The following is a 14,614-nucleotide window of genomic DNA, read 5'->3' as shown; positions in this document are numbered from 1 at the left end:
TATACAGCTTTTGGGAAAATCTTTTCCCAGCCCTGCAAGACATTGACACCTAACTGGCACTATAACTGACCCTTCAAAAGACTATGTCACCATTCTCTCAAGCCAGCTGATTCAGGATGGAGAGGGACATGGTAAACCAGTAAATTCCACAAGCATGGGCCTATTGCAGGACTTCTCTTGCTGTGAAGAGAGTTCCTTGATCAGCAGTAATGCTGTATGGAATATCATGATGGTGGATAATGCATTTTGTAATTCCATGGATGGTACTTTTGGCAGAAGCATAACATGCAGGGAAGGCAAATCTGTATCCAAGTGTCTATTTCAGTAAGGACAAAACACTGCCTCTTCCATGATAGAAGCACTCCAATGTAATCAACTTGACATCAGGTAGATGGCTTATCACCCCATAGAATGGTGCTATATCAGGTGCTCACCGTTGGTCTCTGCTGCTGACAGATTAGGCACTCGGCAATGGCAGTAGCCAGGTCAGCCTTGGTGAGTGAAAGTCCATATTGCTGAGCCCATTTAACCTCTATCCCTGCCACCATGGCCACTTTGTTTATGAGTTCATTGGGCAGTAACTGGAGTGGGTGGGGAAAGAGGTTGACTGGTAATAATAGGACAGGCCATTCTGTCTGTTTGATTGTTATAATGCTTCTCTGCTGTTGTGCTATTTTCTGAATGTTGTGTGCCCCTAAAATTTATATATTGAAATCCTATCCCCAAGGAGATGATATTAAGAGGTAAGATCTTTGGGGAGGTGGTTAAGTCATAAGCATAGAACCCTCATGAATGGGACTAGTGCCCTTATAATAAGGATCCAGAGAGCTGCTTTGCCCTTTTCACCATGAGAGGGCACAGTAACAAGGCACTATCTATGAAAGAGGCCCTCACCAGCACTAAATCTGTTGGTACTTTGATCTTGGAACTCTGCCTCCAGAACCATGAGAATAAATTTGTGGTTTAGAAGCTACCCAGTCTATGGTATTTTGTTAGAGTAGCCCCAAAGGAGTAAGACATGTGATCAACTGTGAGTGAGCATTCACATAAGACACAAATAGCTTCACACTTTTTTCCCATTCAGAGAGGCCTTTCCACACACTTATTTTCCAAATTTCCTTGTCACAGGGCTCTCTTTACAATTTTTTTTCTCACAGTATTAGTGAAAGGTACATTTTCTAGACCATCCCAGTGTGAATGAGCAGATCTTCTCATTCCATTCTCCTTAAGCCTTTGAATTCTCCCCTCAACATTAAACCAAGGCAGGTCCAGCATTTCCAGTTCACTCACTGTGGGCCACCTTTTTGTCATATGTTAGCCAACCAACCAACCAAATTGTTAGAATGCTTTCTAATTCCCTGAGCAGCAACATTAAAAACAGAATCTCTTCTTAGTAGGCCCCTATCAATAAATTTGGCTAGATTCAACTTTATGGTTTTTCCACCATTATTGTTTGTTCTCACATATGTTCCCTAGATTTCTGTCTGTATAAATTAGAAAACTTAAGTAGTTCTTTTGGAGTGTAGAACATGTCTTCATGGGTCACACGTTGTACCTCACCTTCAGGGATCTGTTAGGGCTTCAGCCTTATTATAGATCTTAGAAGCAAAGAGGGGAGGGTCCAGAGGAGAATCAACATTGTCCTGTATGGTGGCCTGAGTTTCCTCAAGCAATGTAGGGTTGATCCCTTCAGTCAGGAGTAGAGAGGACAACACCACTGGCAGTTGCAGTCTGCTTCCACTGGTGGTAAGGAGGCCTCATCTCCTGGCAAAGAAGAAGCATTGGAATTTAGGCACTCAGTATCCCTGATATCATAAGGGTTTTCCATACATCCCAATCCTAACTTTCAGGATCCAGTTCTTCCCAAATCAGTGCCTTCACTTTAACAGTAGATACCCTGCAAGACTGGGAGTTCAACTATCATTGTAATTCAACTATTTACAGGATAAAATTCTGTGTTTGGTTTTCAGCAATCTCAATCTCAGTCCTGTGGCTACAGGCAATAAGCATCTCCTTCAGGAGATACATAGAAGCTTTCAGGTAATTTATACAGCACTTTGGCTGGGAATTCCTGAACTCATTCTTTTCTTTTACCACTTTGTTCAATCATGTTAGAAGGCAAAACACAACCTCATTATATTCATTAGTTTTTCAAACATGTTAACAATTATTATATATACAGTCACCCAGCTACTTTCTTCTCATAAATCAGTGATTAAGATCATCTACTGAAGATACTTTGCATATTTCCATTGCCATATCATGCCACAGATTACCAGTGCTCTCTTTATTACTTGATATAGAGTCATTATCATCAAAACGAATAAGATTGATAAGCCAATTCCAGAAACTTCAGAACAAATTCAGAAAATTCATTCCTAAAATTCTGTTTGTTTGGAATCATTCTCAGTAGGATTCTCTATAGAAAAATCCATAAGGTATATGTATATAAATTATTATTTACATGATTTACATTGAGGAATTAACTCACATGATTTGGAGGCTGAGAAGTCCCACTGTCTTCCATCAGCAAGCTGAGACCCAGGAAAGGTGGTGATGTAGTACTACTTTGAGTCCAAAGTGTAAGCACTAGGATAAACAATGGTATAAGTTCTACTCCAAGTTCAAAGGCCTCCTGAGAACCTTAGAGCCAATGGTGCAAGTTCCTGTTTGAGTCCGAAGTTCTGAGAACCAGGAACCCTGATCACATAAGTCCCAGTCTAAGGGCAGAATGATGTCTTATATCATACAGTCAGGCAGAGAGAGCAAATTCTCCCTTCCACTGAATATTTGTCCTAATCAGGTCCTCAATGGATTGTGTGAATTCCACTCACATTGGGGAAGACAATCTCCTTTATTGAGTCTACTGATTCAAATGCTAATCTCACCCAGAAACACTCTCACAGAGACACTTAAAAATGATGTTTAACCAAATATCTGGGCACCCTATGACTCAGTCAAGTTAACACATAAAATTAACCATGAGAATTAAAACCAACCCCCCACCAAAAAAAAAAATGGCAGATAGGAGGCAGGACTAACTTGCAGCTCCCACTTGGATGGACAGAACAACATGTGGAGTCTCACACCATGAACTTTTGTTCTGGGAACTACCACAGGAACATATCAAGAAAGCAGAAAGAATTCACCTATCTTTTGAAAGCAGTGTCTTGCCACTGCAAACTCCATGAGACAGCCCAAAGTGTGAGTGCCCAAAGTGTAAGAGGGGAAAAGTCTCACTCTGAACACGCATACTTACTGGGGAATCTGAAAATTCCAATCATGGGAGAGGATTTAACCTTACTTAGAGCTAAAAGACATTTGGAGAGCTAAGAGAAATGTAAAAGTAGTGGAAGCAAAGCAGTGGGAAGAACCCTGTAGGCACTCCCAGTCTTCAGGAAAGCCCAGGCTAGCCATTTTCTTGTCACTAGGGCTCTTTTTAATTTCAAGGCTTTCTTGGGGAAGGAACACAGGGAGAAGGAAAATTCCAGCTGAACTTTGTATTAATTTCAACTGAGCATGAATTTTCTTGGGCAGAATCCAGGGAGGTGAACAGGAAGCATAGATGTGAGCACAGAAGCTGTGGCAGGTAGGAAGGGGCAGGGCCTGAATACTCTGATTGCTTTCTCCGTGGGGAAGCTTGTAGCAGGGCAAGATCTCAGCCCTCCAAACCGGCTGCCTAGATATAAACTAGGTGCTGTTAGTGGAGCATGGTGAGAGTGAGACTGTCCTTGCTGGCTGCATGGGAGTTGGGTGAGGCCTGTAACTGCTGGTTTTCCCCCATGTCCCTGTTGACCTATATGACATAGCAGAGGCAGCCATAATCCACCTGGGAACATAATCCCATTAGCATGAGAACCAAACCCCCATCCCCCACAGCAACCACATCAAGTCCCACACAAGGAGAGTCTGAGCTCAGACATGCCTAACCTGCTCTCACCTGATAGCCTCTCTCTACATGCCATGGTAGCTGAAGATGAAACCTCTTGGGAGCTCTATGTCCCTGTCCATTGCCTGAGAAAGCAGAATACTTATCCAGGTGACTTTAGGGAAAGATTGAATCCTCCCACTACTACAGTTCATGCTCTCTTGAAAGCACCATCTTCTGGCTGGTGGCCAACCAACTTAAGCCATTACAACAACTCATAAAAGAGCAACCCTGCTCCAAGAAAGAAGAAAACAGCAGCTAATCCCACTGCCTGCGACATCCTGGCTAACCAGAGGTCCTGAGTTTGTCCACATGATAGCTTCACTGTTAGGACAAACAGCAGTCAAGAAAACCAAGTCAATAAACAAAACTACAATCAAGGATCCTCAGAGTCCATTTCACTCCCCTTCTACCTCCACTGGAGCAGGTGCTGGTATCCATGGCTGAGAGAACTGAAGAGCAAATAACAGTCACTGTAGTCAGGATCTCAGGAAGCCCCAGCCTTAGAAAAATGGGGAGAACACCACCTCAGAATTACTCAGTGGGAGAAAAGAATCTGAACAGCAACCCTTGAACCACAGAATGTTCCTCTGACATAGTCTACCCAAATAAGAAAGAATGAGAGAAACAATTCGCATAATATGATAAAGCAAGATTCTTTAACATCCCTAAAAGACCACACTAGGTCACAAGCAATGGATCCAAACCAAGAAGAAACCTATGAATTGCCAGAAAAAGAATGTAGAAAGTCGATTATTAAGCTGATCAAGGAGGGACCAGAGAAAGGTGAAAAACAACTTAAAGAAATTTAAAAAATATTACAGGATATGGATGAAAATATCTCCAGAGAGATAGACAGCATAAATTTAATAAGTCTACAACTTCTGGAAATGAAGCACACTTAGAGAAATGCAAAAGACACTGGAAAGTAAAAACAATATAATTGAAGAAGTAGAAGAAAGAACATTAGAGTTCAAAGAAAAGCCTTTTGAATTAACCCAATCTGACAAAGACAAAGGAAAAAGATTCAAGAAAACGGAACAAAGCTTTCAAGAAGTTGTGGGAATATGTTAAATGATTATGTTATTCTGAAACCTAAGAATAATTGATTCTGAGGAAGAAGATAAATCTCAATTTTTGGAAAACTTATTTGGGGGAAAAATTGAGGAAAATGTCTCTGGCCTTGCTATAGATCTAGAAATCCAAATCCAAAAAGTCAAAGAACACCCAGGAAATTCATAGCAAAAAAGATCATCATCTATGCACACAGTCATCAAGTTATCTAAAGTCAAGACAAAGCAGATAATCTTAGCATCAGGTAACCTACAAAGGAAGAGCTATCAGATTAACAGCAGATTTGTCAGCAGAAATCCTACAAGCTAGAAGAAATTGGGGTCCTATCTTTTGCCTCCTTAAACAAAATAATTACCAGCCAGGAATTTTGTATCCAGTGAAAGAAAACTTCAGAAATTAAGGAAAGATAGTCTTTTTCAGACAAACAAATCCTGAGAGAATTTGCCACTATCAAGCCAGAGCTACAAGAAACATTAAAAGGAGCTCAATATCTTGAAACAAAACCTGAAATACAGCAACAAAGAACTTTCTTAAAGCATAAATCTCACAGGACCTATAACACAAAAACACAATAAAAAGAAAAAGGCATTCACACAACAACTAGCATGATGAATAGAATAGTACCTCACATCTCAATACTAATGTTGAATGCAAATAGCCTAAATGGTTCACTTAAAAGATACAGAATGGAAGAATGAATAAAAGTCTACTAACCAAGTATCTGCAGTCTTCAAGAGACTCACCTAACACATAAGGATTCATGTAAACTTAAGGTAAAGGGATAAAAGAAAATATTAAATGCAAATGGACACCAGAAGTATGCAGGGTTAGCTATTCTTATATCAGAAAAAAACCTGACTTTAAAGCAACAACAGTTTAAAAAGACAAAGAGGAACATTATATAATGACAAAAGGATAGTTCAACAGGAAAATATCACAATTCTAAATATATATGTACCTAATACTGGAGCCCCCATATTAATAGAACAATTACTATTAAACTTGAGAAATGAAATAGATGGCAACACAATAGTAGTGGGGAACTTCATACTCCACTGACAGCACTAGACAAGACATCAAGACAGAAAGTCAACAAAGAAATAATAGACTTAAACTATACACTAGAACAAATAGACTTAACAGATATTTACAGAGCATTCTACGCAACTACTGCAGAATATACATTCTATTCATCAGCACATGGAGCCTTATTCAAGATAGACCATATGATAGGCCACAAAACAAGTCTCAGTAAATGTAAGAAAATGAAAATTATTTTAAATACTTTCTCAGGCCACAGTGGAATAAAATTGGAAATAAACTTTAATGGGAACCCACAAAACCGTGCAAATACATATAATTTAAATAATCTACTCATGAATTATTGTTGAGTCAAGAATGAAATCAAGATAGAAATTTTAGAAATTCTTTGAACTGAATGATAATAATAACACAACCTATCAAAGTCTCTGGGATACAGCAAAAGTGGTGTTAAGAGGAAAGTTCATAGCATTAAGTTCCTACATCAAAAAGTCTGAAAGAGCACAGATGGACAATCTAAGCTTACACCTCAAGGAACTAGAGAAACAAAAACAAACCAAACCTAAACCCAACAGAAGAAAAGAAATAACAAAGATCAGAGAAGAACTAAATGAAATTGGAACAAACAAACAAAAAAAAGCAATATACAAGATAAATGAAACATAAAGCTTGTTCTTTGAAAAGATAAAATTGATAGTCAGTTAGTGAGATAAACTACAAGAAGAAGAGAGAAGAGCCAAATAAGCTCAATTTGAAACAAAAAGGGGGATATTACAACTGATAACACAGAAATACAAAAGATTATTTAAGGCTACTAAGGACACCTTCATGGGCACAAACTAGAAAACTTAGAGGAGATGGATAAATTCCTGGAAATATACAAACTTCCTAGATTAAACCAGGAAGAAATGGGAACTCTGAACAGACCAATAACCAGAAGCAAGATTAAAATGGTAATACAAAATTGCCAACAATAAAAGTCCAGGACCAGACAGATTCACAGCTGAATTCTATCAAACATTCAAAGAAGAATTGGTACCACTCCTACTGAAACTATTCCAAAAGATAGAGAAAGAGGGAATCCTTTCTATATTATCCTATGAAGCCAATATTACCCTAATACCAAAAAATAATAATAATAACATTGCTAAAAAAGAAAACCACAGACCAATATCCCTGATGAATATAGATGCAAAAAATCCTCAACAAAATACTAGCTAACCAAATTCAACAGCATATCAAAAAGATAATCCATCATCAGCAAGTGTATTTCATACCATGGATTTAGGGTTCACTTAATATAGGCAAGTCAATAAATGTGACACACCGCATAAATACAAGTAATAACAAAAATCACCTGATCACCTCAATAGATGCAGAAAAAGCATTTGAGAAAATCCAGTGTCCCCTTATGATTAAAATCCTCAGCAAAATCAGCATAGAAGGGACATATGCTAAGGTAATAAAAGTTATCATTGACAAACCCACAGCAAAATTGTACCAAATAGGGAAAAGTTGAAAGCATTGCTCCTGAGAACAAATCAAAGATGCCCACTTTCACCAATTCTATTGAACACAGTACTCGAAGTCCTAGCCAGAGTGATCAGAAAAGAGAAAGAAATAAAGGGCATCCAAATGAGTAAAGAGGAACTCAAACTGTTGCTGTTTGCTGATAATGTGATAGTATGCCTAGAAAACCCTAAAAACTCTTCCAAAAATCTCCTAGATTTTATCAATGAATTGAGTCATGTTACAGGTTACAAAATTAATGTATACAAATGAGTAGCACTGCTATACACCAACAACAACCAAGCTGAGAATCAAATCAAGAACTCCACCACTTTTACTATAGTGGAAAAATAAAAAATAAAAATAAAAAAAAAAACACTTAGAAATATACCTAACCAAGAACGTGAAAGAACTCTACAAGGAAAACTACAAAACACTGCTGAAAGAAATCATAGATGACAAACTAATGGAAACACATCCCATGCCCATGAATGGGCAGAATCAATATTGTGAAAATGGCCATCCTGTTGAAAGCAGTCTACAATTTCAATGCAATTCCCATCAAAATACCATCATCATTTTGACAGAACTTGAAAAACCAATTCAGAAATTCATTTGAAACCAAAAAAGAGCCCACATTACCCAAAGCAAGAGTAAGCAAAAAGAACAAATCTGGAAGCATTACATTATCTGACTTCAAATTATACTACAAGGCTATTGTCACCAAAGCAGCATGGTACAGGTATAAAAATAGGCACATAGACCAATGGGACAGAATAGCAAATCCAGAAATAAGCCCAAATACTTACAGCTAACTGATTTTTGACAAAGCAAACAAGAACATAAAGTGAGGAAAGGGCACCCTATTCAACAAATGGTGCTGGGATAATTGGCAAGCCACAGGTAGAAGAATGAAACTATATCCTCATTTCTCACTGTATACAAAAATCAACTGAACTCAAGTTGGATCAAAGACGACCTGAAATCATACACATTTTAGAAGATAACATTGGAAACATTTTGCTAGATATTGACTTATGCAAAGAGTTCATGACCCAGAACCTAAAGGCAAATGCAACACAAACAAAAATAAATAGATGAGACTTAATTAAACTAAAAAGCTTCTGCATATGAAAAAAAAATAATCAGCAGAGTAAACAACCCAAAGACTGAGAAAAAATATTCACAAACTATGTATGTGACAAAGGACTAATATCCAGAATCTACAAGGAACCCAAACAAATCAGCAAGAAAAAAAAAGCAAACAATCCCATCAAAAAGTGGGTTAAGGACCTCAATAAACAGTTATCAAAAGAAGATATATAAATGGCCAACAAATGTGAAAAAATGCTCAACATCACTAATTTTCAGGGAAATGCAAGTCAAAACGACAATGCAATACCACTTTATTCCTGCAAGAATGGCCATAATTTAAAAATCAAAGCATAATAAACGTTGGTTCGGATGTGACGAAAAGGGAACACTTTTACACCCCTGGTGGGAATATAAACTAGTACAACCACTATGGAAAACAGTATAAAGATTCCTTAAAGAACTAAAAGTAGATCTACCATTTGATCCATCAATCACACTCCTGGGTACTTACCAAGAGGAAAAGAAGTCACTATATGAAAAAGACACTTGCACAGGCATGTTCATCACAACACAGTTTGCAATTACAAAAATATGGAACCAGAACAAATGTCCATCAATTTAATGGATAAAAAAATGTAAAATACACACAGACACACACACACACACACACACACACACACACACACACACACACACACATATATACATATACCATGGAATACTACTTGGCCATAAAAAGGTAACAAAATAATGACATTCTCAGTAACCCAGATGGAGTTGGAGACCATTATTCTATGTAAAGTAACTCAGGAGTGGAAAAGCTAACATCATATGTTTTCACTTATGAGTGAGAGCTAAGCTATGAAGATGCAAAAGCCTAAGAATGATATAATGGACTCTGGAGACTCAGGGGAAAGGTAGGGTGTCACAAAGGATAACAGACTACACATTGGGTACAGTGTACACTGCTCAGGTGGTGAGTGCACCAAAATCTCAGAAATCACCACGAAACAACTTATCCATGTAACCAAATACCACCTGTTCCCCAAAAACCTATTGAAATTAAAAAAACAAAAAAAAACAAAAAAACAAAATTAACCATCACACCAAAATGAACAGAGGGATGATTATCCCAGGCAAAAGGAACTGCAAGCACATAAAGCCCTGAAACAGGAGCAATCTTGATTACAAGAGCAGATAGGCAGCCAGTTTCACTGGAACATAGTATGAGGAGAGTTTTGCAAGATACATTTGAAGAGTCAGGCAGAGACTAGATCATACAGGCCATGGTAAGGAGCTTGGATTTTATTCTGTGGGTGCTGGAAATCCATTGAGAGTTTCAAGTGGAGAGTGATATGATCTGATTTACATTTTGTTTTTATTTTGTATTTTTAAAACAGGATCTTGCTCTATCGCCCAGACTGGAATACAGTGGTTCATTGATGGCCCACTGCAGCCTCGAACTCCTGGGCTCTAGCAGTCCTTCCACTCGGACTCTCAAGTAGCTGAGGCCACAGGTGCACACCACCATGCCTGGCTAATTTATTTTTACTTTTTGTAGAGACAGGGTCTCACTATGTTGCCCAGGCTGGTTTCAAACTCCCAGTCTCAAGCTATCCTCACACCTCAGTCTCTCAAAGTGCTGTGATTGTAGACGTTAGTCACTACACCAGACCTCATGTAGATTTTGAGAGATCACCCAGCTACTCTGTGTAGTAGGTCTCGTGAGGGGCAAATGTGAAAGCAGAGTGATAAATTACACAGCTATCGCACTCAACTACCTAAGAGACAATGTGGCTTAAACTAGGATAGGGGCATTGACAATATATTTTAAAATATGTAAAAGGACCCAGATATGCATGTTCTTCTCCCTTCCCCTTTGACTCAATTATTCCCACAACTTTAGTCACTTACATACTTCCATTGGTAGAAGTGAACACAAATCTCTGCTGAATTAACTGTCTACTGTGTTAAATCAGTTATATGGGCTTAATGTATACTTTAGATGAAATTATTATACTAGTTCAAATTATTCATCAGTTTAGTTTTTATACTTAATAATCACATTAAGGGCTGGATGCTGTGGCTCACGCCTATAATCCTAACACTTTGGGAGGCTGAGATGGGTGGATCACCTGAGGTCAGGAGTTCAAGACCAGCCTGGCCATCATGGTGAAACCCCATCTTAAGAAAAAGAAAAAATAAATAATCACATTAAACAAGTCATACTCTATCAATGAATCTGGAGAAAATTAGAGGGGAAAGTAAAAAAACTTTTCATCTAAGAGAAAGGAAGGAAAGAAGGAGGAAGGGAAGATGAATGATTTTTTTTTTTTTAATATCAGACTTAGAGTTAAAAGAATCCTAAAATAAGAAGTCATAAAAACTGTACAGATCACAGCCCTGCCAGCAACTTGTTGTGTGACCATGGGTAAATCACTTGATAAGACCCAGATCTTTACTTCCTTTAGTAAAGAGGTCAATTGAACTAATTGTTCTAGAATGTCTCTTCTGTTCTCCAAATTATTATTCTAGAAACCACTGTATGTTTTAGGAATGTTATCCACCTTATAAAATTCAATCTCTGGAGACAGGAGATATATTATGAAACCTTATTTTCAGATCAGAAATGGGGGGGGTAAATAGAGGCAAAATGATTTTTCAAGATTCCACAAGCAGTTGATAGTATAGTTTGTTTTATAATGAAAAATCTTATCTCAGATATCCAGATATGAAACTTTCCCTATTCCTTTCAGCCCCCAAAAGTGCTTTCAAAATTGGATCCAACAAGGAAAAAATATATACTCCAATTCTCTTATGTAATCTGCCTTTTGCTTGGCAGCTTGAGATGAGTTTGACTATCTAAAATCAGTGCATAACAAGTCATCCAGATAAGCTAATAAGATATAAGGTCTTATATTGAGTTCTAACAAGTGCTAACCACCTTATTTTTTTTTTATAGCTGTACGATTCTGTGACCGGTGCCATCTGATCAAGCCAGACCGCTGCCACCATTGCTCTGTCTGTGCCATGTAAGTGATGGCCATATTTCCCCTGAGCTGAGCTTAGCTACTGATGGTTGCCTAGACAACAAAATAACTGATCCTAGCATGTAACCATACCTAGATAAGAGCATTTCCTTTTAATCATAATGAGTATATGCCAAAACCCCTCACACGGGTGATGATGATTCAAGCTACTCTAAAGATAAGTACAAGAAGTAAGACCACATTTTTAATATAAACATTTTATTTGAGAACAGTTTTAGACTTACAGGTTTATTGTAAAGATAGTTCTTATAAGTCTCATACCCAGTTTCCCTTATTGTTAACATCTTATATTTGTATGGTACATTTGTTGCGGTTAATGAACTAATGCTGACACATTATTTTTAATTGAAGTCTACATTTAAATTTCCTCAGTTTTTCCATAATGTCCTTTATGTGTTCCAGTATCTCATCCAGGATATCACATTGCATTTAATAGTCATGTCTTGTCTCCTTAGCTTCTCTTAGCTGTGGCGGTTTCTCAGACTTTACTTGTTTTTGATAACCTTGACAGTTTTTAGGTTTAATGGTCAAGTAGTTTGTAGAGTGCCCCTTGATTGAGATTTGTTGGATGTTTTCCTCGTCATTGTTAGACTGGGGTAATATGATTTGGGGAGAAAGATCATAGAGTAAGGTGTCCTTCTCATTACATCATATTAAGGGTACCTATAAACATGACTTATCACCGAAATGTTAATTATGATCATCTGGCTGAGGTCATTTGTCAAGTTTCACCACTGTAAACTTATTCTTTCTTTCTGTACTGTACTCCGAAAGGAAGCCACTATGCACAGCCAGCATTAAAGGAATGGGAAGTTATTCCCTCCATCCTTGAAAGTGGAGTAGCTACACAAATTATTTCAAGTTATTTTGCTTGGGACATTTATTTCATCTCTTCATTTATTTATTCAATCATTTTTATATCAGTATGAAAGCATGAATATTCATTTTATATTTTGTGGTATAACTCAATACCACTTTATTTATTGTGTTGCCCAAATTGTTCCAGCTTTGTAAACCCCATTTTTATGTTGATACATGTAATCTTCATGCCTTTCCTCTTGAGTGCTTATTCCACTCATAGTTCTCTTACCTTTGATTCAGATAGAGGCTATGTTTTTTCTTATGTTTTCTTCTGTATTTTTATTAAACTAAGTATTGAACATAATGATAGGAGACATCTTGGACCTTTTCTCTGTATTAGTAATCTGAAGTTCTCAATCCCTTTGAAAGGTTGGACTTATAGGCATGTAACTTGCTGCTGACATGATCCCATAAAGTGTTGTTGTGATTGCCTCATCCTAGGGACAACTGAGGGCCATAGTTTTGGAGTTACTGTAGTGGAAATCTGAGAATGGGTGTACTGGAACCATGTAAAAATACTGGTGAAACTTTGAGTTTAATTATGAGGTGTTGCTTCATTTCCATAGCCTCACTTATCACATTGTATTTTGTCCTTTTTGTAGGTGTGTGTTAAAAATGGATCATCACTGCCCCTGGTATGTCTGTTTGATTCATTTCTCTCTGATAAAAGGATCAAAGTTGCTTAATTATATGCACTTTTCTAAGCATAGTTGCCACATGCCTGTTTCTACCACCATAATTCACTGGGTTTTATATTTCTGTAGGGAAAAGGGAAGGGGTAACATTTTAAAGCAAGAATAAATATAAAACCAAAGGCATAGTAATGAATGTCTGGAGTTACAAAGCTAATGGTCTCCTATTCACTAACTTTAGCAATTGAGCCTGTAACTAAATAAAGCACAAATATTTATCCTTTTGACATTTCACAATTCAGTTCTGTTTCTAGATGCCTTGATGTTTGAAATATTCTAGAATGTTAAATTCAGCAATTTTCCAAATTTTGTGTATCAGACTCAGAGAGCCAGTCTGAAATCACCTAACTACAAAAAGAACATGCCACAACTGTACCAAGTGTAGGTGCTAAAACTGTAATAAATTTTTAGCAACCAGGATCAGGTTTGCTTGGATGTGTCAGGAACGAGTCCAGAGCTATTAGGTAGGCCAGGTGTTACCGTGTCTGTAAATGAAAGAAGCAGTAAGTGAGACATGAACTTGTTTTATCCAGTCTGTTCTTATTAAGGGACTTCTAACTCTATTGGGCTTTTACAAGACACATAATGAAGCAGCAGAACTAGCATGATTCAATTGCTTAGTTCATTTATGTATCAGTATACTCTCAATCAAGAGTTGTGGATTTCAAATTAGTTTTTCTTTTTTTTAGGGTTAATAACTGCATTGGATTTTCCAACTACAAATTCTTCCTTCAATTCTTAGCTTACTCTGTTCTCTACTGCCTGTACATTGCTACAACAGTCTTCAGCTATTTCATCAAATACTGGAGAGTAAGTTAAAAATATCCTGAAGGGTCCCCCCAGAACAAACACACACCCACTCCAATTTGTGACATTGTTCACCCCCTATCTTTTTACGTTTTTAAATAGCTTATACTGTTGAAGTAACCAGAATATAGGGCACTAAAAACAGGTTTTCTATATCGAATACTCTGAGATTTAGGAAGCTGTTATTTAAAGATTCTAGTTAAGTTTCTGTCACACGTGCGAATCTTGCTAAGGCCTTGAGGAACCTAATCTCTTGACTCCTACTGATTCTTTGCAATGTATTTCTCCAGTTGAGTTTTAAAGATCCACTTTTTACCAGTTACAGATTTGAAAAATGTTGAAAGTAATTTTAATTTTAAATCACTAGTTTCCTAAGAAAAAGGCTAACAGACCACTCCCCTCTTGTTAGAAAATACTTCCTAATTCCCTATTCAAAGGAGAGTTACAGAATTCCTACTGGACAGAAAGATATATTGACTTATCTTCACATATGAACAAAATATAAAATGGGGAGGGTTTTTCTGTTTTGTTTTGTTTTTTAACTTTATGTGACAAAC

General features: G+C 37.3%; 1 protein-coding gene across 1 annotated transcript in view; it reads left to right on the top strand.

The window, feature by feature from the left end:
- Positions 1 to 14,614, top strand: part of ZDHHC15 (zDHHC palmitoyltransferase 15) — a 177,129-nt gene that overhangs the window by 61,475 nt on the left and 101,040 nt on the right. The window contains exons 5-7 of the mRNA XM_003936858.3: positions 11,610 to 11,679; positions 13,161 to 13,193; positions 13,940 to 14,060. Coding sequence (XP_003936907.1) covers positions 11,610 to 11,679; positions 13,161 to 13,193; positions 13,940 to 14,060 — 224 coding nt within the window. The remainder of the gene's footprint in view (positions 1 to 11,609; positions 11,680 to 13,160; positions 13,194 to 13,939; positions 14,061 to 14,614) is intronic.

This window comes from Saimiri boliviensis, chromosome X, assembly GCF_048565385.1.
Source record: "Saimiri boliviensis isolate mSaiBol1 chromosome X, mSaiBol1.pri, whole genome shotgun sequence".
NCBI classification, from domain to species: Eukaryota; Metazoa; Chordata; class Mammalia; order Primates; family Cebidae; genus Saimiri; species Saimiri boliviensis.
The sequence above is the reverse complement of the archived record's forward strand: the minus strand, read 5'-3'. Positions and strand labels throughout refer to the sequence as shown.